The 26,920-nt window shown below is 27.2% G+C and overlaps 1 protein-coding gene and 1 long non-coding RNA gene across 3 annotated transcripts; both read right to left on the bottom strand.

Annotated features, from left to right (window-relative positions):
- Positions 1-5,455: 5,455 nt before the first annotated feature.
- LOC123271667 (lactosylceramide 4-alpha-galactosyltransferase-like) lies at positions 5,456-18,782 on the bottom strand. 2 transcript variants are annotated; one of them, XM_044738055.1, is made up of 4 exons: positions 18,506-18,782; positions 6,295-6,682; positions 6,019-6,226; positions 5,456-5,743 (listed from the first exon to the last, which is right to left on the bottom strand). In XM_044738055.1, exons 1-4 carry the CDS (start codon positions 18,708-18,710, stop codon positions 5,477-5,479), a joined length of 1,068 nt encoding a protein of 355 aa, XP_044593990.1. In that variant the 5' UTR covers positions 18,711-18,782; the 3' UTR covers positions 5,456-5,476. The 2 variants fall into 2 exon arrangements, with proteins under 2 accessions (XP_044593990.1, XP_044593989.1); XM_044738054.1 differs by having other exon boundaries at positions 6,295-6,685.
- A 6,542-nt stretch (positions 18,783-25,324) lies between these two features.
- Positions 25,325-26,604, bottom strand: LOC123271469. The gene is made up of 3 exons (XR_006510879.1): positions 26,470-26,604; positions 26,306-26,312; positions 25,325-25,446 (listed from the first exon to the last, which is right to left on the bottom strand). It is a non-coding gene; the product is annotated as an uncharacterized LOC123271469 (long non-coding RNA).
- Positions 26,605-26,920: the final 316 nt, after the last annotated feature.

The following is a 26,920-nucleotide window of genomic DNA, read 5'->3' on the forward strand; positions in this document are numbered from 1 at the left end:
AATAATAATAATAATTTTAAGGAACTAGGATTATTATTATTATTAAAATTAAAAAAGTTGGGAAAAATAATATTAATAATAATAATCCTAGTTCCTTAAAATTATTATTATTATTAATATTATTATTCCCAATTTTTTTAATTTTAATCCCAAATAATAATAATAGTTTTAAGGAACTAGGATTATTATTATTATTAGAGATTAAAACTAAAAAAGTCGGGAATAATAATATTAATAATAACAATTATTAATAATCATAATTATAAAACCAATAATAATAATCCTAGTTCTTTAAAATTATTATTATTATTATTAATATTATTACTCCCAATTTTTTTATTTTATTCCCAAATAATAATAATAATAATCCTAGTCCCTTAAAATTATTATTATTAATATTATTCCCAATTTTTTTAATTTTAATCCCAAATAATAATAATGATAATAATAAAAATTTTAAGAAACTAGGAATATTATTATTATTATTATAATTTCAGAAAAAAAAATTACTCAGAATAAAAATAATTTTCATAAAAAATTTCCTAAACAAAATAAAATATAATAATATATTAATAATTCACCCCCAAAATTTCAGATCAATTCACCACACGGTTTTTGAGTAATTAATTTTCTTAATTTCATTTTTTACACGTAGAGGTATTATATAGAGATATGGTAAAGCTAGTATGAAATCTTTCGTACCACTCGAGTGATGTAAATAAATTTATTACAATAACTTTACTATCTCTCTATATTATCTTTACGTGTAAAATAAAAAATGCAATTTAGAAAATTAATTACTCAAAAACAGTATGGTGAATTAATCTGAAATTTTGGTGGTGAATTATTAATATATTATTATATTTTATTTTGTTTAAGAAATTTTTTATAAAAATTATTTTTATTCTAATTTTTTTTTTTTTAATTATTATTAAAATAATAAAAATTATTATTAATATATTTTATCTTTCGATAAAAAAAATTTCATAATTTTCTGACGCTAGGCCTTAACCACGACAACTACCTTAAATTTTATTATTCGCTGGGTATTTAGCCTTCGGCGATAGAGACTATCACCGAGACTATTGTCTGCGATACCCGATTTTTTTTTTCATCACGCGTCTTTTTTATTTTTGTCTACATTTCATTGTTGGCATTCAATTTGTACGACTCAGACATTTCACGGCTATCTTGTCGAGATTATTTCAAACTCCAAATTATTTTGTCAATATGTTTAATTTTTTTACCGTTTAAAAATAATCAGGCCTAACTCGGTAAACTCTTACTATATTTTAAATTGTTTTTTATACAAAATAAATTACTTCGTTCTCATTAACATTAAGGGCCAGTTTTTTAATCCGAGATAAAATTTTATCTCGGATTAAAAAACTGGCCGTAAAAATAGAAAAAAAAAAAATAAATAAAAATACTTATGTGTGGTGTTTGTCTTGTCACTACACGCAACTTCAGTTTAAAAAGGCTCAAGTGATTGTCATTAAATTGTATAAAATTTATTTTAAAAATGAATCTAATTAATTTTCATAAAATAAAAAAAATCAGACATACTTTTTTGTAATATGCCACTGGATTATGGTGTAAAAGTATTTTGATATTCATTTTGGCTCAACAATTTTTAAAATTTTGTAGCGATTAGAGTTTATTAATCAATAAAAATTATTTAAATAAAGACACGTAATTGTTTCGTCATTGTATTAGTCAGTTGTAATCTAATTTATGTTTATAATTAAAAATGAATCTCGGTGTAATGTATGAGTGTGATAATTAATTATACAAGTAGGTAAATTTTTTTTTTAAATCCATTTTTGAGTGTGAGGTAAGTTTGATGATAATGAGCCAAGATTTTAGCAATTGTGTGTCTATAATTCTAGTGAGCCTGCGTCATTGGGATAAAACTAAAGTTAATCGACATTTATAATTTAGAGAATTTTTTTTTTTAATAAAAATATTTAAAAAATTTTTTAAATAGAAAAATTTTTTAAATAAATTATTTAATAAATTTTACTCAAAATTATTTAATAAATTTTATTCAATAAATTTTTTTCAATAAAATTATTGAATAAATTTTTTGTAATAAAATTATTTAATAAGTTTTATTTAATAAAACTATTTAATAAATTTTATTTAATAAATTTGAACAAAAAAAATATTTATTAAAAATTTTTTTTTTATTCAATATAAATATTTAAAAATTTTTTTAAATAAAAAATATTTAAAAATGAATAAATTTTATTCAACAAATTTTTTGTAATAAAAATATTGAATAAATTTTATTCATTAAATTTTATGTGATAAAATTATTTAATAAAACTATTTAATAAATTTTATTTAATAAATTTGAACAAAAAAAATATTTATTAAAAATTTTTTTTTTATTCAATATAAATATTTAAAAATTTTTTTAAATAAAAATATATTAAAAAAATAAATAAATTTTATTTAATAAAATTTATTTAATAAATTGGAACAAAAAAAAAATTATTAAAAATTGCATTTAAAGTTTTACCAGTGAATTTTTTTTTTTTAATTTTTTTGTATAAAAATTTTTATTAAAAATAATTGTAAAAATTTTTCTTTATTTAATAAAAATATTTAAAAAATTTATTAAATAAAAAATAAATAAATTATTGAATAAATTTTATTTAATAAAATTTATTAAATAAATTGGAACAAAAAAATATTTATTAAAAATTGCACTAAAATTTTTACAAGTTTTTTAAAAGTAATTTTTTTTTTTTATTTTTTTGTATAAAAATTTTCATTTAAAAACAATAGTAAAAATTTTTAAATGTCGGTTAACTTAATTTTCATGTCATTGTGATGTACCTAATACGTGTTATGTTTTTGAAGTAATTTTTTTTTTAGTCGTAAATGCGAAGTACAATTATGCAAGACACACACTCACACATAATCCACGTATTGTGTGTAAAAAACATAAATACAAAACTATATTAAATAAAATGATGAACGATATAATTTATAATAGACGCAGGGGCATAATTTAAAGACACTAATTTGTACAAGGCTTTGTAATAAATAATAATAATTATAATTAATCATGTTTATAATATGATTAATGGTTAATCTGGAAAAAAAAAAAAAAAAAAAAAAAAAAAAAAAAAAAAAATGAGGTCTGGATAATCGATGTTACATTAAACGTTGAGCTTTGAGTAAAGTTACTATAAGATGAATATTGGTAATGATTATTACTGTAATTATTATTAATTATCTTAAGTACTTGCTGCAGTGTACAACGACCAAGATGGTCGGATCTCTGATGTATGATATGATATGATAGTACGAGCCATATTTTATATACGATCGGCATAAAAATAAGAATTATCTAATTATTTCGGTGCTTAATCGCCTAATCGCTTTTTGCCCATCGCTTTAATTATTATTCTTAATTAATAATTATTGATAATTTGTTTATATAAGTGTAAAATTAGTTGATCAATTTATAATTCAGTTTAGTGCCAATTACTCTAATTAATTATTAATTAATTAATTAATTAATTACTCTAATTAATCTACTCAGATTTTTTTATTAAAAAAAAATCTGTTTGTGTTTACATTCCTATTTGTTATTATTATTATTTACCATTTAATTTCGAGGGTTTTAGTTGTTGATTTATTTATTTTTTATTATTATTATTTTGGTAAATAATAAATCTATCAATATTATTATATTGTATATTTTTTAATTCAATTTATAGTGCTAAATTGATCAACGTTCATTTTTATATTTTATTTCGATAATTATCTAATTGAAAAATTAAAAAACGCCATCGCGAATAAGACACTAACGATCAAAGAAAATTTAAATAAAAATTAATTGAAATATATTTATTATTTGTATTTAATTTAATAAATTACTAAGTTACTTTGAGGACAGTTGGATTTTTTTATTAAACTATTTGCTTTCTTTTTTATTAATGAAAAATTGAGATAATTTGAGAGAGACTTTGATGGTTTTATAACGAGGTTTGACTGTACTTAAAGTAATTAAAATAAGTTTTTTATTTAATGGTTAATTTATTGATCATTTTTATTGTAAAAAGAATAATGTAAAGAAGACTAACTTGGTAATCAGAGTTGGCTCAGATATATGTAGATATATAGAAGATGCTTCAACTAATTTTTGAGAAAAATTTAAATAGTAAATTCTCAAAAATTTGGTAAATTAAAAAACTTTCTTATAAAATTACTAATTTTTTTGGGAAAATATTTTTTTTTACTAATATGGCAATTGGAAATTTGGCAATTGTGAAGATGTTATTGACTCATCAAGCATTGACCATCAGGACCTTGGTGATGATTAAATAAAAATTAGGGTAGAAGCACCGTTTTTGGACATTTCATGTCCAAATTATTTTATAAACACTAGCAATCTTGCAGTCACTACGTGACTGCCGTGACTTGTGAACTATAGAAAATTAAAATTTTTATTTATTAAATGACTTTTGTTAAATTGCACTGTACTTTCTTAAATATTGACGTTTTTAAAGATATAAGCTCATCCTGATGTTACAATCATCAAGAGCTTTCATTTGAGTACCCACATGCATTTTTGATATATTTTTCATATATACATATATATATATATAAATATATAAAATATATGATAAATTGATGTGGGTACTCAAATGAAAGGTCTCGATGAATGTAATGTCGGGGTGAGCTTATATCTTTAAAAATGTAAATATTTCACAAAATACAAGGTAATTTCTTAATTATTGACATTTTTAAAGATATAAGCTCATCCCGATGTTACACTCATCAAGAGCTTTCATTTAAGTACCCACTTACATTTCTGATATATTTATTTATATATACATATATATATATATATATATATATATATATATATATATATAAATATATGAAAAATTGATGTGGGTACTCAAATGAAAGGTTTCAATAAGTGTAACATCGGGGTGTGCTTATTTCTTTAAAAATCTCAATAGGTGACAAAATACAATGTAATTTCTTAAATATAAACGTTTTTAAAGATATAAGCTCATACTGATGTTACACTCATCAAGAGCTTTCATTTAAGTACTCACTTGCATTTTTGATATATTTTTCATACATACATATATATAATATATATAAATATATAAAATATATGAAAAATTGATGTGGGTATTCAAATGAAAGGTCTCGATGAGTGTAACATCAGGATGAGCTCATATCTTTAAGAATGTCAATAGTTTACAAGATACAAGGTCATTTCTTAATTATATATCTAAAGATATAGAAATTTTACTAAAAAATCTAATTTTATCATAGGACTATCCAGGAAACAAAATTTTTCTTATTCCCTTAATAATATAGATTCTAATGAAAATTCCATGAAAATATAATTTTAACATTACAATTTTCAATCATTAAATTTCAAAGTGTCCAAAACTAGCATTAAGGTGTCCAAAACCGGTGGCTCTACTTTATGTTAAATTTAAAACCAAGGACCACAATTATTATAAATTTTAGGACAAAACTGACTAGCAATAATTCCATAAGGAACTTGACTTCCAACTTTAACCGGCTGCAAATGACTCATTTTGTTCCAAATATGAACAGCTAAAGACTTGTTGATCAATTTCAACGTTTCATCTTTATTTTCAGCTTCAAAATATTTTGTCCAGTCGTCGTAGTAAATTGGCGTGAACTCCCAAGGCGAAAATACTGTGAAGCCATTACAGCTATGTGTCTCATTAGTAATCTACATTACAATAATAAATAATAAATCATTAATTGATGAAAATTAAGTTAGCCGACATCTAAAAATTTTTAGAATTTTTTTTTACTAAAAAAATTATTACAAAGAAATAAAAAAAAAGTGTAATTTCTAAAAAAAACTTTAAAAACTACAACTGCAATTTTTTAAAAATATTTTTTAATTCTAATTCAATTAATAAATAAAAAATAAAAAAAATTAAAAACGTCGGCTAACTTCAGTGTTATAATTAAATTGTCATAACTTAAAAAAAAACTTACAGCCTTCCCACAAATTTGTTCTAAAGCTCTCGTGATAACATCAGGTCCATTATTCCTCCAAACATCACCTCGAAAATTATTCTTCAAGTCATTTATACAAGCATCAGCAACTTCCCTACCAATTTTTGACCCTCCGAAGCTCATCACGCAAGAAGCTATCGTGTCTTCATCTTCAGCACCGACAAAATCTCTCAATTTTTCAAAGGACCTAATGTTAAATACAAAATAAAAATCAATAATTTTATCTTAAATTAAATAATTACTAAAATAATTTACGAAAGCGTGACCACATCGAGGTCCATGTAAATTCCAGGGACTTTCCAGAGTGTCAAGTAACGGAGGACATCGGACATGTGATGTTTCGGCCATTTGCTTGTTGTTAGTTCGCCATTTTGCCACCAGTCTGCTAGTGGCGTGTTCTTGACATAGTCTTCCATATCAATTCTCCTTACAACAATGTTTTTGTATTCTTCCAAGTTGCTTAATAATTCTTCTGTTCTTGGTGAGTATTCAGAAGGACTTAGGATTAATAAATATATCCTCATTTTGGGATTCATCTTCGCTGCTGATTCAATAGAACAACACTGTCTTGCATCCAGTTCTATTCCTGCGGCGCCAGAGCACGAAGTTTCGATGAAAAAAATGTTATTGTCGTCTGTGATTTCTTCTTTGATAGAAAGAATAAAAAAAAAAATAGCATGAGTATTAAATAAAAAGAAAATACTAAAATTAACAGACATTTGGTAACCTTAATTGATTTTTACAAAATTTGATGGCATAAAAAATTGGGAAAACGGTTGACCCTGAAGGTCATCCCTGCAACTTCCCGCTAATTCCATACTTAGGCGCTTAAAATTGCACCAATGACGTTTTTGAGCTCTTCGAGCTCAAAAATACAATTTATGGGTTATTTTGAGCTCTCCGAGCTCAAAGAGATTGCTTTCCTATGCTTTTGAGCTCTTCGAGCTCAAAAGTCTGATAAAGATTTGATAAGACACTATTTTTTGAATTTTTAAACCGCAATAACTTTTGAATGAATAAACCGATTTTTACGCGGTTAGAAGCATTCGACGCAGTTTTTCAAGCCTCACAAAGAATCTTAAATTTTGAATTGATCGCGCTAGGAATTTTGGAATTATTCCGAAAAAACGCTTTTTTTGGTTTTCTTTCGTTCACGATATCTCTCGAACGAATCAACCGATTTTGACCGGACTGGTGGCGGTCGACGTGGTTTTTTGAGGTTAAGAGCTGATTAGTTTTTGGAATTGAACCTTTAAGCCGTTTAAAAGTTATTCCAAAAAAACCACATTTGAAAAAAATTTTTTTTTTCAGTTTTTTTAAGATTTCTCAAAATCTATTGATCTGAATCGGTCCAAATAGTTTTCAAAATCTAAGTTTGGTCAAGCCTTTTCGAATGGCACCAACCGCGATGAGATCGGTCAAGCCGTTCAAAAGTTATAAGCGGTTCACATACTTTCACACACACACACACATACATACACACATACATACAGACACCATGACAACCTCGCGGGGATAGTCAGGGAAGCTTCCTGTGACCTTCAAACGTGGAGATCTGATGAAAACTCGATTTTTGCAAAACGGGGTGAAAACAATAACTTCCCGATTTTTGAAAATCTTTGAATTTCTTAGCGGGAAGTTAAAAATTTACATAAGATAAAAGACCCAGTTATTGACACTGGCCTAGTTATTGACACTTGCAATTTTATTGTAATTAAAAAAAAAAAAAACAAATCAACTCTAATAAATTAATAGGGTAAGTGTGGGTATTACTGCAGGTGTCGGTATTACTGCAGATTTTCTTGTTTTAATTATCAATAAATGGGTTATGACTTTTTTGATTAAAAAAAAATTATTTCTGTTAATTTAAACCTTTCGGAAAATAACTGCATAGTGGTTTTATAAGTAAGACAATTATTCAATTTGTTATTAATTAATAAAAATTAAGTAGTTACAGAAGTGAATAATTTTATCTTTTTTAAGAGTTTCAGTGTAAAAAGAGGTGGTCGTAAAAAGTCTTTTTCTTTATATAAATGACCTAATTAATATATTTTTTACATTTAGAAGTTAGATAACCCTTTTTTAGAATCAAATAATTAATAAAAATTACATTTTCATCAGTAAAATTTATTTAATTAAGCATGCAGTAATTGGTACCGAAAAACCGCATGTGCGTGTAATACTGCAATTTTCTCAGTCGACTGCAGTAATAGAAGCGCCTCTATTTGTATATGTCTGTACCTATTACTGCGGATATAAACACGGCTATTCTAGTCTCTAAATAAGTGCGGGAATCAAGTTGTCTTGAAGTGAAAAATAAACTATGGATAAAATTAATAAAAAATCAAAAGTTAATAAACAAAAAAATAAGAAGTCGAGGCAAGTCCAGGAAAGCAATAATCAGTAGATTGTAAGATTACATCAATTAAAATTTACGAATTCTGGTCAATTAATAATACGTTAAGGCTGTGTTACTTATTATTTAGATTATGAAGAATTCTTGTTATTACATTAAACTAATAAATTTTATTTTTGATAAATTTTTGTTCATTTTTAAGTAAATCCTAAAATATAGCCGTTCTGCGGTAATAGGTACGCAGTAACTGGATTAGTTGCAGTAATGGACACGCAGTAATAGGAGCAAGCTACTTTAAGACCTGCAGTAATACATGCATTTAGACTTCTTTTTAAATGCTTATTATTTAACGAAAATATTTGTTTCTCTTATTGTTGATTTTATTTTGGGTTAATAATAAGTCAAACTTTTGTTTAAGAAAAAAAAGTTATTATTATCTTGAGAAAATTTTATAAAAATGCTTTCGAAGTGAGACTTACGAAAAAAACTGCAGTAATACCCACACTTACCCTAATTATAATTTTTGAATTATAAATTTTAAGATAATTTCATCCATAATTATCGATAATGTAAAATTACCTTATATTAATTCAACTAAATGCCTTGGTTTATACATAAATAATTATCTATCTGGGAAAACTCATTTTTTGCCCTCCGGGCGGAAAGTGACAACTTTCGTCCCGCTGCGCTAAACTAAGTTGCCGCTTTCCGCCTTCGTCGGACAAAAAAATAGTATACACTCCACGGGAAGTAAATAAGAAAGCCTCAGATCACATGTTTGTTGACCTCGGCTTCGCCTCGGCCAACAATTACATGTGATCTGAGACATTTCTTACTTTACTTCCCTAGGTGTGTAATATACTAATTTCTCATACTATGAAAAAGATAAATTCTGCATTATATTGCTTAAAAGTGAGAGATAGTATATTGTGTGACTAGGGATGAAACAAAACGATTTCAGACCAGTGAAGTTGCCTGCCCGAGCGAAGCGAGGGCTGGCATCACTCGTTCTGAAATCGTGTTTCATCCCGCGTCACACATTATATTTTTCATATAAGTTGCATTAAAAATGCTAGTTTCAATGTCTGGAGCCAACCAGAACTAGATAGTTTCAGACGAACAGCGAAAATACCATTTTATTATGAAACTTATAATAAAATAGAAAGTAATAGTTTATTTTTTACCAAACATTATTCGTAAATTGACAAGTTTTCTTTTATCATTCTTATTTATGCTTAATAACAGAATTATAATATGTCAGTACAGTTAACGGTTAGAATGACAATTATAAAGGTATAAAATAAACAAACAATTGATAGGATTGAAAATAAAGCTGCAACTTCACCTCGCGGACAGAAAATCTTCATTTTCTGTCCGCCGGGAAGATAGTATATTACATACCTAGGCCAGTAAAATAAGAAAAGTCTCAGATCACATGTAATTGTTGGCCGAGGCGAAGCCGAGGTTGACAAACATGTGATCTGAGGCTTTCTTATTTACTGGCCAAGGTGTGTATACTATTTTTCTGCTCGACGTAGCCGGAATGTGGCAACTTTGTTTAGCGCAGCGGCCAGAAAGTTGCCACTTTCCGGCCGGAGGGCAGAAAAATAATTGATACCTGCCCGGCACAGTCGCATTGGTCTGAAATAGTCTAGTTTCGGTTGGCTCAACAGGCATTGAAACTCACATTTTCAATGCAGGTTATATGAAAAATATTTTTCAATTCAGATATCAGAAAATTATTGGTTTCGGCTACGATTCTTCCTTTGATAGATTATTGTTCGGTTTTACTAATCGATTCAAATGCTGATAATGATTTAAAATTGCAGCGTGCAGTAAACTGTGCAATAAGGTTTATTTTTAATATCAAACGAGATGAACATATAACCCCTTATCGATCCAAATTGAAATGGTTATCGGTTAAATCCAGGAGAATATATCGCGTGCCTAATGCCAAAAGGGCGTATTACAGCAGTTAGATAGGGTTTTATGCCAAAAGGGCGTATAAAAAATTTTTTTTTTGCCATTCTTTCTAGAATCGCTCGAAATGTAAAGATCTGCAGAAAGAAAATTTTTGACGTACTAACGCCAAAAGGGCGTATCTTAAGATATACGCCCTTTTGGCTTTAAGACATTGTCGGTCTAAAGCCAAAAGGGCGTATAAAAAAAATCAGGATTTTTCAAAATTTCGAAAAATAGTCTTCAAAATTGTTCGGAGAAAATTTGTATAAAAAAAATTTTTTAAAAGTCAACATTTTCGATGGTAGTAACCTTGAAATTTTCATTATCTTGGACAGACCAATGATTAAAAAAGCATATGAATTAAAAATTTTTTCGCGTACTAAAATGTTGATATTTTTTGTAAATTTCTTTTTTTTTTTCAGACGAAAATGTAAAAGATGCACGTATAGAAGGTGCAGGAATTGTACCCCAATAAACTTTCCGTATTTTAATATTAGTTTTTTCTAGTATTTTTTAACTTCGAATTATTATAATAATACCTTGTCCGCAATAGCTGCAATAAAAGATATATTTTTGTTTAATTGTATACTTTAAGCGCAAGCGTAGGTATGCTCTACTCGTCTAAAAATTCAAACCACCGATACCGTTGCGTAAAATTGGTGTTAAAATCCATAATATGTATGCATAGAATGAAAAACACCTTAACGGAAAGTTAAAAATTATACGCCATTTTGGCATTAGGCACGCGATATTTTCTGGCTACATATTTCTATAAGTTGCTAGATACTAGAAAACCTATTTACTTAAGGGAATTATTTATAGAAGACGATGCTAGGCGCTCAGAAAGATTAGCGAGTAAAAACAACAATGTAAATTAATTGATTCCTAGTTTTTCTACTTTACATTTTGAGTATTCATTTTTAATTTCGGCAATACGTCTATGGCAAAAGTTACCAGCTGATATAGTAATTGCGACTACCTTGGAAATATTTAAAAAGAAAATCTATGATTATCTAATCTCTACTGACTTCTGAAAATTGTAAATTGAGGTTATAATTGAGGATGGTTTTACTTGTATCACTGTAGAGTGTTTTACAAGGGAGGGTGGGGAATTATTGTCTCTCCACTTTTTTCTCCGCAATATAATCTCTCAACCCCGTCATTATAACTCTCAACCACTTTTTCGTCCCCACCCCCCTGCATGTCGGGATTTTTTCTTTCATGCCCGACACACATGTGCTGCGACTGTGGCCGACTTACGCGTTATAATCAGTACCTGCATTTGCATTACGGTCTTAAATAGTATGGAGGTACTTCTATAATGACATTTTACCTCCATAACTATATGGGAAAACCACAGAAAACCCGACCGGTACAGAGGCTGGCAATGAAACGCACATATTCTTAGTTTATAATCATTGAAAAATATTGGTGCGCGCCGGAATCGAACCCTGCTCCCACTCTTTCGAAATGCAGGTACCGAGCCGATTAGGCTATTGCCAACCTCATTACAATTACATATATTATTAATAAATAAATAAATAAATAATTGATTTTTTGAGAACTTTTTTTTTTGCACGACTCATGATGCGCAGCATCAGAGAGTGCTTTACGATCGAAAAAAAATTTTTTTTTTAATTAGAATAAAATTGCAATTGTCAAATAACTAGGACAGTGTCAATAACTGGGTCTTACCTTACACGGAAAAAAGTAAACTGTAATAAATAACAGTCGATTTATAATAAATAATGATCAACTGCTAAAAATTACCATTTCAAACAGTAAAATCGTGATTTTACTATTCACTTTATAATATTTACAATTTAAACGTTATAATTTACTCTTTACATGGAAGAAAATACTATTTCAAACAGTAATATTCGCTATGTAAATGTCTAAAATGTTTAAGGATAATAATTAAGAATTCAGACTTTGATATTTATCATTTGGTACCTAAAAAATAATCTTATGATATGTAAAAAGCATAAAATAAAGTCAGTAAATTTTTAATACAAGCAACGTCAATATTTACAAAGTAAAATGGTAAATTTTAAACGCAACGCTAAAAATCAAACTGTAATTATTGACTTGCTTGGACTGGTAAAATGTACATTTTAAAAGTATAATTTTTATTGTTTCAAATGTTAAATTCTCTCAGAGTGAGACCCCCTTCTCTTTCATCTGAGTTCCCCTTCTCTTCATAATATGGACTATATATTGAAATGGCAATTTTTACTGTTTGAAACTGTAATTTTTTAAGATGAAAGAGTCGTTATTTACTATAGTGACAGCTATTAATCACTTATTTTGGATATTAAATTATAAATTGTGGCTTTTATACTTTCTACATTAAGTTCTAGTAATATTTATATTTTTGCCACCCCGATGTCCGCTTTACTGTTTGAAACTATAAAAATTAACCGGAATCCGAGTCAATATTACAGTTTACTTTTTTCCGTGTATGTAAAAGTTAAAAAAATTTATTAATGTAATTTTTTAAAATATTTTCTATTGTTGGATTTTCTGAGCAAAAATAAATTCCAGTTACAAACTTTTAGTTTTATATTTTAGATATTTAGTTTTTAGAAATATTTATTTTAGAAAAATAACGTATTTTCTTTTATTAGTTTTTAAATGTGAAAAACATATTTAAGGCACATAACATTTTTGCAACTAGAATAAGAAAGCCTGTATAGGCTTGATTTTATGACCTTAGGTACTTGAGTTGTACAAAGGATTCTCTATTTTACACTGTACAGTACAACCAAATATTACGGTCTTAGTTAAGAAGAAAAACATGTGTTTTACTAAGTTTTACTACGATTTCTTTTTAAATAAAGATTCTATTTGAATCACTCTATGTAGATAATGATATTGTTTTTCACTTTATTTATTATTAATCCGGAATCAGGAATCGAACCTGGATCTTTTGGTGTCTCGCCAACTTCTCTACCCTTAAGCTATCTTCCTGGTCTGAGCATTTTCCGAGTTATTTTTTCGATCACCGAAAAAAGTTTCACTGAGTAAGAAATTAACTTCTTTGCTTAATCTTAATTAAAAATAAAAAAATTTTTAATTATTAGATATATTCACCCGAAGATGGTATTGAGTGCTCATACCAACAATAAAAATGGTGAAAATAAATTTAATAAATAAAAATTTAATGTAAAAATTCAAAATTAGTCTAACATCAATTTGGATCGGGGATAATGGCTTTGAAATATAGAACTCTTTAATTATTTTTAATAATAATAACAAATAACGTCCACCAGCTATCTGTCACATGCTTACAAGTGGTAGCGCTCTCGGAGCAAAACCTCGAGACGTCCAATTTAAATAATTTTTTTAAACTACACTGATAGAAGGATTTGTTTATAGTTAAAAATATTTGTTAATATTTAACAAATCATTTATTAGAGACCACTTTTTAGTCCTTAACAAATATTTCTTAGTATTTAAAAAGATTTATTAATATTTAATAAATGAATATCTGATTTATTAAATACAAACAAATCATTTTAAATACTAAGAAATATTTGTTTGATACTAAAAAATGGTCTTTAATAAATGATTTGTTAACTATTAACAAATATTTTTTTAATACAAATAAATCCTTCTATCAGTGTATTATTTTAAATAAAAAGTTAAAAAAAATTACTTTTCGCTCTCAGAACTACTTGTAGACATAAAAAAAAATAACGACTTAAGATTTTTGTTCTTAAAACTAATTTATTTATTTATTTCTCGGTCATGGAGCTTAGCTCCCTGTGACCATATTTCTTACATAAGTTACAAAGGTAGTTATAAGAAAAACACACTTACTTAATAGTAATCAATGTAATAAACTAGTAATAATAATAGCAATCCTAAAGAAAAGTTATTAACAAAAATAACAATAGCAGTAGTAATAGTCATTACAGGACATTTTCAAACAGCATGCTCATTAACTTGCTCATTAACTTGCTCCAAGCGTTGCAAGAACCGGAAACAAACATTGCGAAGTTCCTGCAATTTGGCAGCTGATGTGACCTCAATTGGAAGCGAGTTCCAAAAATTACAGCCCGTTACAATAAACGAACGCTGATACGTCGTTGTTCTCGCAAAGGGCACTTTTAGCGTATCAGTCTTACTTAAATCTCGCCGCGTACTCTCTAAATCTGAAACAGTGAAAATCACTGGAAATTAGTGGTATATTCACTATTTCACAGTTATAAGTAAACCACTTGGTATACTTATAGCTGTGAAACAGTGAAATTCCACTGATTCATTTTAAGAGAGTAGCAATGTTTGTTTTCAGCTTTAGCTTATCTCCAAAAAGACCAGGCCTCATAAGACACAACGCCTTATAGAACTCGCATGAGATTAACTGTTATCGGCGATCACGAGGCATGAGCCAATCAAGACGCCGCCAGAGGCTCAGTAATATGCTCATATCGTTTTATTCGAAATATAAACCTAACGCAATTATTTAGCGAGACGAGCAATGATCTCTCAAGCTCAGATGTTAAGTTTGTTAATACACACGCACAATAGTCAAAAATAGGCAATACAAGTGCTGTTACCAGCTTTCGTTTTAATTGAGCACTACACTGTAAAAAATCCGGAGTGAATCGGGAGTGAATTTCACTCCCATTTCACTCCCATCACTCGGAGTTCCGGAGTGAAGTAATTAATCACTCCGCGTAGGGAGTGAATCCGGAGTTTTTATTTGCGGAGTGATTTCAGAGTGATTTCGAATTTCACTCCGAAAAACATCCGCGTTCGGAGTTTTTAAAATAAATAAAATAAGGATGAATTATCGTTCTACAAAAAAAAATCTCTAAATTAATCTTTATATATATATTTCTTCTGTACGTGTGTTTGTCACTGAACTTCTCCTAAACGGCTGGACCGATTTTAATGAAATTTTATGTGTCTTCCGGTGGATTCCAGAATGGTTTAGATTCACAATTCAGCCCACGAGAAAATGTTTATTTAATAGATTTTTTATTTATAAATTGGTATTGGTCTTGACTACCCACATGTACTTTTCATATATTTTATAAATGGGCCATTCCATGTCAAATCGACCAATAGTTGGAATCGACCCCTTTCGATTTGGATGAATTTTGGTCAGAAGTTCTCTTTTATCATAAAACGAAGTTCTGCCAAAGGAAAAAAAAAAAAATTTTTTTCCGAAAGATATGCAAATTCAAAATTTCGCGATTTTTCCAGTTTGTCAATTTTGTTTTTGCAATATCTCGAATGCTATTATAGATACAGGAATGGTCTTTCGTTTGTTTAAAAGGGGACACTTTGGGGCTATTGAAAAAAATATTTTGGAAAAATTTTGAAAAATGCCAAATTTGTCAAATTTTGAATGTTTGAAAATCGTCAAAAATGAAGACCACCATTAAAATTTTGGCTCAATTTTTTTTGTATGATACCTTGTTATGATCTTAAAAGATCCTGAAATTTTTGGATAGGGGTTTTTTTTTTTCAAAAATATGAATTTTTTAATTTCAAAAAAAAATTTTTGAATTTCAGAAAAAATTTTTTTTTTGTTTTTTGCAACTTCTATATAAGTTAAAGTTATGCAGATACATAATATTGTAATTTTGAGTATTTAGAAATCAAATGCACGACGTGAAAATATTAAATAATAAATTAATTTCAACTTTTTTTTATTTTTTGGACATAATCTTGCATCCTTAAAATAAGTCATCCTTAACGCATGATAGAATTCGTTAATTGTCCTTTATTTACTTCATTTAAAGTTGTTGATGCCACTTGTCGTCTTATTAACATGGGAATAATTTGTAATTTGAGATTGAGAACTATGATTGTGCAGAAATTCGTAAGTAAATAAGTATTCGAAAGAACGAAAAAAATTGATATTCTCATGAAATCATTTCTAATTTTTATAGAAAATTAATATCTGTTTGAGTTATTTGAGGTTAAAAACTGTAATTGAAGTGAAGAAACGGACAAAATATATCATGCGTTAAGAAAATAAAAAATTATATCATGCGTTAAGCCTGACTTTTAGATTATGTCTAAAAAATGAATAAAAGTTGAAATTAATTTATTATTTAATATTTTCACGTCGTGCATTTGATTTCTAAATACTCAAAATTACAATATTATGTATCTGCATAACTTTAACTTGTATAGAAGTTGCAAAAAATAAAAAAATTTTTTTGAAATTAAAAATTCATATTTTTGAAAAAAAAAAAACCCCTATCCAAAAATTTCAGGATCTTTTAAGATCATACAAAAAAAATTGAGCCAAAATTTTAATGGTGGTCTTTTTGAATTTTTGACGATTTTCAAAATTCAAAATTTGACAAATTTGGCATTTTTCAAAAATTTTTTCCAAAATATTTTTTTTTCAATAGTCATAAATGTCCCCTTTTAAACAAACGAAAGACAATTCCTGTATCTGTAATAGCATTCGAGATATTGCAAAAACAAAATTGAAAAACTGGAAAAATCACGAAATTTTGTATTTGCATTTCTTTTGAAAAAATTTTTTTTTTTTTCCTTTGGCAGAACTTCGTTTTATGACAAAAGAAAACTTCTGACCAAAATTCATCCAAATCAAAAGGGTTCGATTCCAACTATTGGTCGATTTGACATGGAATGACCCAAATATCATATATATAAGATATATGAACAATTCATGTGAGTAATCAAATGAAAAGTCTCGATGAGTATAAAATCATAATGGACTTATATTTATGAAAATGTTAATAATTAACGAATGATAATGTATTTTGTTAACTAATGATTTTTTTAACGATATAAGCTCATTCCGATGTTACACTCATCAAGAGCTTTTATTTGGGTACCCACATGCATTTTTGATATATTTTTCATATATACATATATATAATATATATAAATATATAAAATTTATGAAAAATTGATGTGGGTACTCAAATGAAAGGTCTTGATGAGTGTAATATCGGGATGAGCTTATATCTTTAAAAATATCATTAGTTGACAAGATACAATGTCATTTATAAATTATTGAAGTTTTAAAAGATATAAGCTCATCCCGATGTTACACTCATCGAGTTCTTTTATTTGAGTACCCACATAACATTTTTTATATATTTTATATATATGGTATTTGTGAAATATATAAATATATCAAATATATCAAAAATGCATGTGGGTACTCAAATGAAAGCTCTTGATGAGTATAAAATCAGAATGGGCTTATATTTACGAAAATGTTAATTATTGAAGAATGCCCATTGCATATTGTTAACTAATGATGTTTTTAACTATACAAGCTCATTCCTAGAATTTCTAAATTTAAGACGTGTGTACATGACAACGTCTGTCGGGTCCGCTAGTATATATATATATATATATATATATATATATATATATATATATATATATATATATTATTTTGACAAATTTTAAGTATAATTAATTTATAAAAAAAAATTAATAAAAACATTATAATAATAATAATTAAAATGAAATATTATTAAAAATAATAAATTAAATTTTTAATAATTAAATATAAAAAGGGTTTATAAAAATATTTTCTTCACAAAAATTTATTTATTTCTAAATTAATTTATTTTGGGAGTGAATGCGGAGTGAATTTTATTATTAATAAAAATTAACTCCTTCTCGGAGTAAATATCACTCCCACTGGGAGTGAATCAATTAATTAAAAATCATTAACTCTTCATTCACTCCGCGTTCACTCCGCAAATTTTTTACAGTGTAAGATTTGAGTCATTCATTCTTTTGTAAAGCTAATGTAATTGCTTTTAGAAATAATATCTGTCCATCTATTGGGGGGTGTCCATCTATTGGGGTATTTACCCTACTGTGCAAATATTTTCTTGAAGATTTCAATTATTAGCAACAATTTTTTTTTATTTAAAAAGCTCAAGTACCATTTATTTATCATTGAAATAAAAAAATCCGCAGTAATACCTACACCCGTAGTAATACCCACACTTACCCAATTTTTTTTTATAATTAACTTTTAATAAAAATCAATAAAATAATCAGATGCCTACTAATATTCTAATTGTTATTTTTTAATTTTATAATAGAATCCACTTAATGGCTTTGCTGTAGGGTTCAGTGTATTGTTTAAAATAAAATAAATAAATTTCAGTAATAAAAAGTAAATACCTTTTTCATTGAAAGTCTCAATAGAATAAATTGTTGAAGGATCAAAGTAACAAGAAATTTCTTTATTAGCTTCTTTCTTAACGACATTAACCACTGGAATTCCGTTACTTTCAAAGGTTGTACTTTTTAAATAACTATAATTAAAAATCCACAGTGCATATAACGTGATACTTAGGCCAAAAACAATCACCATTTGTTTCTTCATTGTTAACTAACATTCACATCAACTATGCAACAAAAAATACACCTAAAAAATTTTTCTTCACTTAAATAAAAAAAGAAACATATACGACGTGCCTTAATTAAAGTGTCGCTGAACTAAAGCTGATATTTGACAATTAGATACATTTTGGAAGAAATAAAATATTTTAAATGTATGTTTGTAAAAAAAATCAATCGAGCATTATTGTAAAAAAGTTAATACCACGGTAATTAATTTTTTTATCTTATATCTCTCTGAATTTTTAGTGAACACTGCTAAATTTCTGGACGTTATCTCTGCAATAACGGTAGATTAAAGTATTCTAAGCGAAAACATGAAAAACGCTATGTTTGTTTGATGATATCACACTGCAGTAAGATAATTTATTAATAAATTCGGCACTATATTGAAAACAATATTTGTTCCACCGAAAATTGCTAATTTACTTCTCACTGTACAATTTTTAAAATAATTTTAAACTAATTTATTGTAAATGAAAATAAATTATTAATATATTGAACTTAAATTCAATTCTTCACAGCGTTAAGCGAGGAAAGTGTTACTCATTTTCTAAATCGTTATCTCCTTAGCAATAATCATTGATTGTTCATTGAATTATCTCTAGGTATAAAATAGAACAATTTTGTGTTTGTACGATGATAACTCGCTTGTTTAGTGACATGGAACTGCACGGAAAATGTAAACTGTAATAAATAACAGTCGATTTATAATAAGTAATGATCAACTGCTAAAAATTACCATTTCAAACAGTAAAATCGTGATTTTACTATTCACGTTATAATATTTACCATTTAAACGTTACAATTTAATTTTTACATGGAAGAAAATACTATTTCAAACAGTAATATTCCCTATGGAAATTTCTAAAATGTTTAAGTATAATAATTAAGAATTCAGACTTTGATATTTATCATTTCGTACCTAAAAAATGATCTTATGATATGTAAAAAGTATAAAATAAAGTTAGTAAATTTCTAATACAAGCAACGTCAATATTTACAAAGTAAAATGGTAAATTTTAAACGCAACGCTAAAAATCAAACTGTAATTATTGACTTGCTTGGACTGGTAAAATGTATATTTTAAAAGTATAATTTTTACTGTTTCAAATGTTAAATTCTCCCGGAGTGAGACCCCCTTCTCTTTCCTCTGAGTTTCCCTTCTCCTCATAATATCGACTATATATATTGAAATGGCAATTTTTACTGTTTGAAACTGTAATTTTTTAAGATAAAAGAGTCGTTATTTACTATAGTGACACACGGAAAAAGTAAACTGTAATAAATAACAGTCGATTTATAATAAGTAATGATCAACTGCTAAAAATTACCATTTCAAACAGTAAAATCGTGATTTTACTATTCACTTTATATTATTTATCATTTAAACGTTACAATTTACTCTTTACATGGAAAAAAATACTATTTCAAACAGTAATATTCACTATGGAAATGTCTAAAATGTTTAAGTATAATAATTAAGAATTCAGACTTTGATATTTATCATTTCGTACCTAAAAAATGATCTTATGATATGTAAAAAGTATAAAATAAAGTTAGTAAATTTCTAATACAAGCAACGTCAATATTTACAAAGTAAAATGGTAAATTTTAAACGCAACGCTAAAAATCAAACTGTAATTATTGACTTGCTTGGACTGGTAAAATGTATATTTTAAAAGTATAATTTTTACTGTTTCAAATGTTAAATTCTCCCTGAGTGAGACCCCCTTCTCTTTCCTCTGAGTTCCCCTTCTCCTCATAATATCGACTATATATATTGAAATGGCAATTTTTACTGTTTGAAACTGTAATTTTTTAAGATAAAAGAGTCGTTATTTACTATAGTGACACACGGAAAAAGTAAACTGTAATAAATAACAGTCGATTTATAATAAGTAATGATCAACTGCTAAAAATTACCATTTCAAACAGTAAAATCGTGATTTTACTATTCACTTTATATTATTTATCATTTAAACGTTACAATTTACTCTTTACATGGAAAAAAATACTATTTCAAACAGTAATATTTGCTATGTAAATGTCTAAAATGTTTAAGTATAATAATTAACAATTCAGACTTTGATATTTATCTATTCGTACCTAAAAAATGATCGCAATGATATGTAAAAAGTATAAAATAAAGTTAGTAAATTTCTAATACAAGCAACGTCAATATTTACAAAGTAAAATGGTAAATTTTAAACGCAACGCTAAAAATCAAACTGTAATTATTGACTTGCTTGGACTGGTAAAATGTATATTTTAAAAGTATAATTTTTACTGTTTCAAATGTTAAATTCTCCCTGAGTGAGACCCCCTTCTCTTTCCTCTGAGTTCCCCTTCTCCTCATAATATCGACTATATATTGTAAGAACTAGACAAACAGATAACCGTACTCCAGCATCTTCATCTTCAGCTTCTTTTGCTCACTAATTTCACCAAATTACCAGATACCAAGTCCCTGTAAATATTGTATAATGAAAATATAAATATTAACTACCCTAACACTATTTTTAAGCTATATTATGAATTATATATTGTTAAAAATGAATTTAAGAACTATTTGTTACAATTACATATAACTATTATATGCCTAATTAGGATTAATTATTGTTATCTTAATACTAAGACGTATATAATATTGTAACACCGAAAAACTTTAACTCTATTTTCATATAATTCTTTTTTTTTAATATATATACCAAATGCTATTATATTTAACATTATTATTTTGGCTACATGCGCCCCTCACATTTACGTCAATGTAACTTTCTGTAACCTTACAATTGGCCCTACAGGGCTGTTAGGTTTATAAATAAAGAAATAATAATAAATAATAATAAAATAATATTGAAATGGCAATTTTTACTGTTTGAAACTGTAATTTTTTAAGATGAAAGTGTCGTTATTTACTATAGTGACAGTTACTAATCACTTATTTTGGATATTAAATTATAAATTGTGGCTTTTATACTTTCTACATTAAGTTCTGTAATATTTATATTTTTGCCACCCTGATGTCCGCTTTACTGTTTGAAACTATAAAAATTAACCGGAATCCGATTGAATATTACAGTTTACTTTTTTCCGTGATGGTTCCATTTATATAAACCACGTTTTTGTGATTAGATTGATTAATTTATTGAGTTTGATTAATAAAATCTCTAATTTTTAGTTCTTAAATTCAGTATGACACTGAAATTAGCAGACATTTTACTTTATTTAAAAAATTAACTCTAAAAAATTATTTTTAAACAATTGAACTTATCTTTTTTTATAATTTCTGCATGTGAATTTTTTTTATAATTTTTTTATTGATACAATTTATTTGTCATAAAATTTTTTAAAATTATAGTCATAGTTCATTTTACTTTTGCATTGAAATTATTATGTTATGTATTCTTCCTATTATTTATTACTTACTGATTTTTTTTAAATTATATTGATTAATTTTTTAATTGTCAATTTCATATTATTACCCTGGCGGATTCGTGGTCACGATAAAATGATCGTGAAACGACGGTGAATGTACCGTGAATTCACAGTGTCGACAATTGATCGTCGAATGACCGTCACTTGACTATCGAACGGCCGTCATTTGACAGTGAACGACGAGTATCATTGTGAAAGTTTTTCACTGTTACTTTATGATTTTTATTCTGTATAGTTATTATACTTCACTCTTTGAAAAACCAAATTTTTACTTGACTTTTCCGATTTTTTATCTGAGTAAAAATCATAGATCATCGATCGATCGTCTGTCATTTAACAGTCATTCGAAAACATATAAATTGTCATAAAACCGTAACTCGCACTGATAGAAAGATTTCTTAGCATTTAAGAAGATTTCTTTGTATTTAAGAAATCATTTCTTAAACATCATTTCTTAGCATTTAAAAAATATTTCTTAGTATTTAAGAAATATTTCTTTGTATTTAAGAAATATTTCTTAGTAGTTATATTTCTTAATATTTAAGAAATATTTCTTTGTATTTAAGAAATATTTTTTAAATACTAAGAAATGATTTCTTAAATACAAAGAAATCTTTTTAAATACTAAGAAATCCTTCTATCAGTGCGGTGGTGGATGCACAGTAGTCTGTAAGTGAAACGAGCGTATAATGTCGGCAAGTCAGCAACAAGTGTTGTATTTTTTTCATAGTCTTAATTAAATGAAAAACCATAATAATTTTTGTTTATGAAAAATATAATAATATTGTTTTTTGCTCAACGGGCAGAAAGCGTCAACTTTCGGCCCTCTGCGCTAAACGAAAGTGCCGCTTTCTGCCTTCGTTGAGCAAAAAAATAGTATACACTCCACGGGAAGTAAATAAGAAAGCCTCAGATCACATGTTTGTCAACCTCGGCTTCACCTCGGCCGACAATTACATGTGATCTGAGACATTTCTTACTTTACTTCCCTAGGTGTGTAATATACTAATTTCTTACTACGCCGGTCGAAAGTACGGGGTTCCCGCTGCGATTTCACGGCAGAAAGACCCTTTTTTATGCCGTGGTCGAGTCGCGCATGCGCTCTACGACGGGGAGCCGAAATAATGCATTCATGCACTGACAACGAGACTCGAGGCGGCAGAAAGCCCGAAAGTCGGTAGTCGCGCTCACTCTAGAACTTATGTTTATAAGCCTAACCTTACTTGTGATTGTTATGAATGTATCTGTCTTGTATGAAAATTAAGTTAACCGACACTCAACAATTTTTGATTTTTTTATTAATTAAAAACTAGAACTAAAAAACTATTTTTAAAAAATTCCACGTATAATTTTTGAAATTTTCTACATGTGAAAATTTTTGTTTTAATTTTTTAAAAATTATTTATCAATAAAATAAATTATAAAAAGTTTCAAATGTCGGCTAATTTAATTTTCATCTATCTTGTTGTGTCAATGGTTTTAGGTTGAATCTAAGTTAATTATAGAAAATAAATATTTATTTTAATGAAATGAGACTTATTTAATATTTAAATTACCAAAAGAAACGAGAAATATTTTTTATCCTGATAGATATTCTCAAATAAATAAATTCATTATTGAACAAATAATTATTTGAAAAAATACACAAACAGATTTTTTTCTATGCATTTTACGATTATTATATCATTTTTCTGTTTTTTTTTTTTATTCTTAAAATCAGAGTTAATTTATAATATATTTATAACTTTAAATTTATTTAATTAAATTAAGATCTTTTCTCAAAAGAAAGTAGTAATATGATAGATTATTATTAGTATCTTTATTGACAGGTGTATTTGATGCATGCCCCCCCCCCCCCCAACAGCAGCACTCGCTTCGCTCGTGCCGCAAATGTCGGGGGCAGGCATCAATTTTTTTCAACGCAATTTTTTGCGTACTTTCGACCGGATAGTAAGAAAACTAGTATACACTAGCCCTGAACTGCGCGGCATGATGCCCTCGGCTTCGCCTCGGGCATCATGGTGCGCAGTGCGGAAATCTCAACTTTCTGCCCTTGTAGTCTAATATACTATTTTTTTTTTTTTTTTTTTTTTTAATCGGAAGATATTTTATTCAACAATTAATTAATTAATAAATTATAATTTATTTTCAACTTAACTTTAAATATTTTCTGCACGTCTAATATTTTCACCGTAATTCCAAAATTCGAATCTATTATTAAAGATTTGAGTTTTTTTTTTTTTTTTAGAGACGAAAACTTTAATTTCAAAATTACGGAAAAATTGTTTGTTATCAAGAAAAATTATTATGAGATATTTTTTTTAACAATTTCTTTTTCAGATCTTTTTTTATACAGTTAATAATTTCACCGTAATTTCGAAATCAAGATTTTCGTAATCATCAAAAATTTGAATCATTTATTACGATTATTATTTTGAAGTCATGGAAAAAATATAAATTTATTTAAGCTATTTTTATCTGTACAATGAAAAAAATGACTTGGTTTTGACACTTTATGAGGTGACTGATTTAACCGTACCAAACAGTTTCTCAGATAGCCGAGCCGGTAAAGTCTCGGACGCGCAACTAGACGAGCCGGGTTCAAGCCCCGGTCTTAGACCGTCCGAATTATTTGTTTTTATTTTATTGTCCGTGACAGTAGCGTAAAATTATCGTATTTCGACAGTATATTGAGCGTGCAGTGTCGGTCATAACGTCGTAGATTCACTTGCGTATGCACCGTATATATTCGATAAATTTATAGTAGACATCCCCTGATAGCCACGCTTTGATTGAAAGTAGTTGGATTTCATCAGTTACAGTTAACTTGACATCAAGTTTGCCGTAAATTTTTACAGTACAACAGTTGTAAATAAATTGAGTAAAATCTACAGCCCCAATTTGGATACAAGTTAACACCGAACTTTTAGTTAAATTGTACTACAATTTTACTACAACTTGAATAAAATATTTTTACTGCAAGTCTTGACGTCAAATTGCAGTGTAACTTGTAGACAACTTATGTAAAAACGTTTGGTTTGCAATTTTTTTCATCAAGTTGGGTACAAATTTCGGCAGTAGATTGAATAAAAGTTTGAGTTAAGATGGCTATCAGGGTCGTTCACAACGGTATCCGATGCTGACTGACAAACCGGGGTTGCAGTCAACTAGTCAGACTAACAACATTCCGAATTAATAAATTTCTAAAACTTAGAAAGTAAATATTAAATGTAATTTAAAATAATTAATTTTACAAATTTTAAAATTCCGAAAAATATAATCTTAAGAGCGGTTTATAGTTGATTTTCAAACGTGTTTTTCTCATGTATGTGATAAAATTTCGAAAAAAAACGCTTCGCTCTTCGATAGATAATTAAATTATCTATCAAAGAGCGAAGCGCTTTCCCGAGTCGAAATTTAAATCGTAGATTCAACGTATTGAACGTTCAAATTGTAGGTTGAGCGTATTAGACGTTGAAAACGTAAGATCAACGTATTGAACGTTGAAATCGTCATTTGAACGTAACGGACGTTAAAAACGTATATTGAACGTACCCAACGTATTATAAATGTGAAGAGAACCAATAATGGGTGAAAATAGTAATATTAATACTACCTCAAATAACTACATATTTTTAATTTTCTTAGCGGGAAGTTGAAAATTTTATTTTTTTTTTTTTGTAAAAATCCAGTGGTACAAAATTTTATAAAATTGGATAAAAAGTTATCATTTTATATACAGATTTATGAGGCCATTTTTGGTATAAAATCGTATGAATGATATTTTATAAAATTTTACATAATTTTGGAAACCATTCCGAGGGTAAAAAATTTCGATAAAGCATTTCCGTCAAAAAAAAATGGTAAATTTAAGCTAAGAAATGTAAAATCTCCCTAACAAAACTAAAAAAAAATTTTTTTTTGTTTATTTACGTTTCAAACATGTGTAGTTATTTGAGTAGTTTTAATATTACTTATTTTCACTCATTATTGATTCTCTTCACATTTATAATACATTGGATACGTTCAACATACGTTTTTAGCGTCCATTACGTTCAAATGACGATTTCAACGTTCAATACGTTGATCCTACGTTTTCAACATCTAATACGCTCAACCTACGATTTGAACGTTCAATACGTTGAATCTACGATTTAAATTTCGACTCGGGTTTTTGGAAAATTTTCATTTATTTATGCATAAAAAGCGTTTTAAGATTCCATTTGTTGTACAAGTATGACAGAGATACTTTCGTTTGTCCAATAGAGGGCGAGAGAGAGAAAAAATGTAAACCCTTCTTAAACAAAGAAAAAACTAAAGCTATATTAATAGAATCTTTCAAAGTCACTAAGTCTCAATAAATTAAAAAACATAACAACGAAAATTTATACGCCAAAATGAATGAACAGACGAACACTCATTTAGCCGAAAAATGTCAATAATTTTATATTTAGATTAGAAAGTTTTTTAAATTAATTATTTTAATTCATTTTAAATTAATTAATTTTTGAAAATTAATTTTAAATTAATTAATTTTTGAAAATTAATTTTAAATTAATTATTTTAATTCATTTTATTTTAATTTACAAGCATGTATGGAAAAGACTCAAATTTCATGATTGTAAAGGTGGACCATCTAAGAAAAATTTCCAATTTTTTGGATGAGTAATTTTCGGCCGAATCATTATTTGGATAGATGCACGGAAAAAAGTAAACTGTAATAAATAACAGTCGATTTATAATAAGTAATGATTA

This window comes from Cotesia glomerata, linkage group LG9 (genome assembly GCF_020080835.1).
Source record: "Cotesia glomerata isolate CgM1 linkage group LG9, MPM_Cglom_v2.3, whole genome shotgun sequence".
In the NCBI taxonomy this organism is placed as follows: domain Eukaryota; kingdom Metazoa; phylum Arthropoda; class Insecta; order Hymenoptera; family Braconidae; genus Cotesia; species Cotesia glomerata.

Bases quoted from the DNA above. Each gene is read 5' to 3' on its own strand.
- LOC123271667 (XM_044738054.1), bottom strand. From the start codon at position 18,710: ATGAAGAAACAAATGGTGATTGTTTTTGGCCTAAGTATCACGTTATAT. The intron at 6,686-18,505 runs GTATTTACTTTT...TTTCTATCAAAG, and splicing joins TGAGACTTTCAATGAAAAAG to AAGAAATCACAGACGACAAT. The intron at 5,744-6,018 runs GTAAGTTTTTTT...ATTGTAATGTAG, and splicing joins AACAAATTTGTGGGAAGGCT to ATTACTAATGAGACACATAG.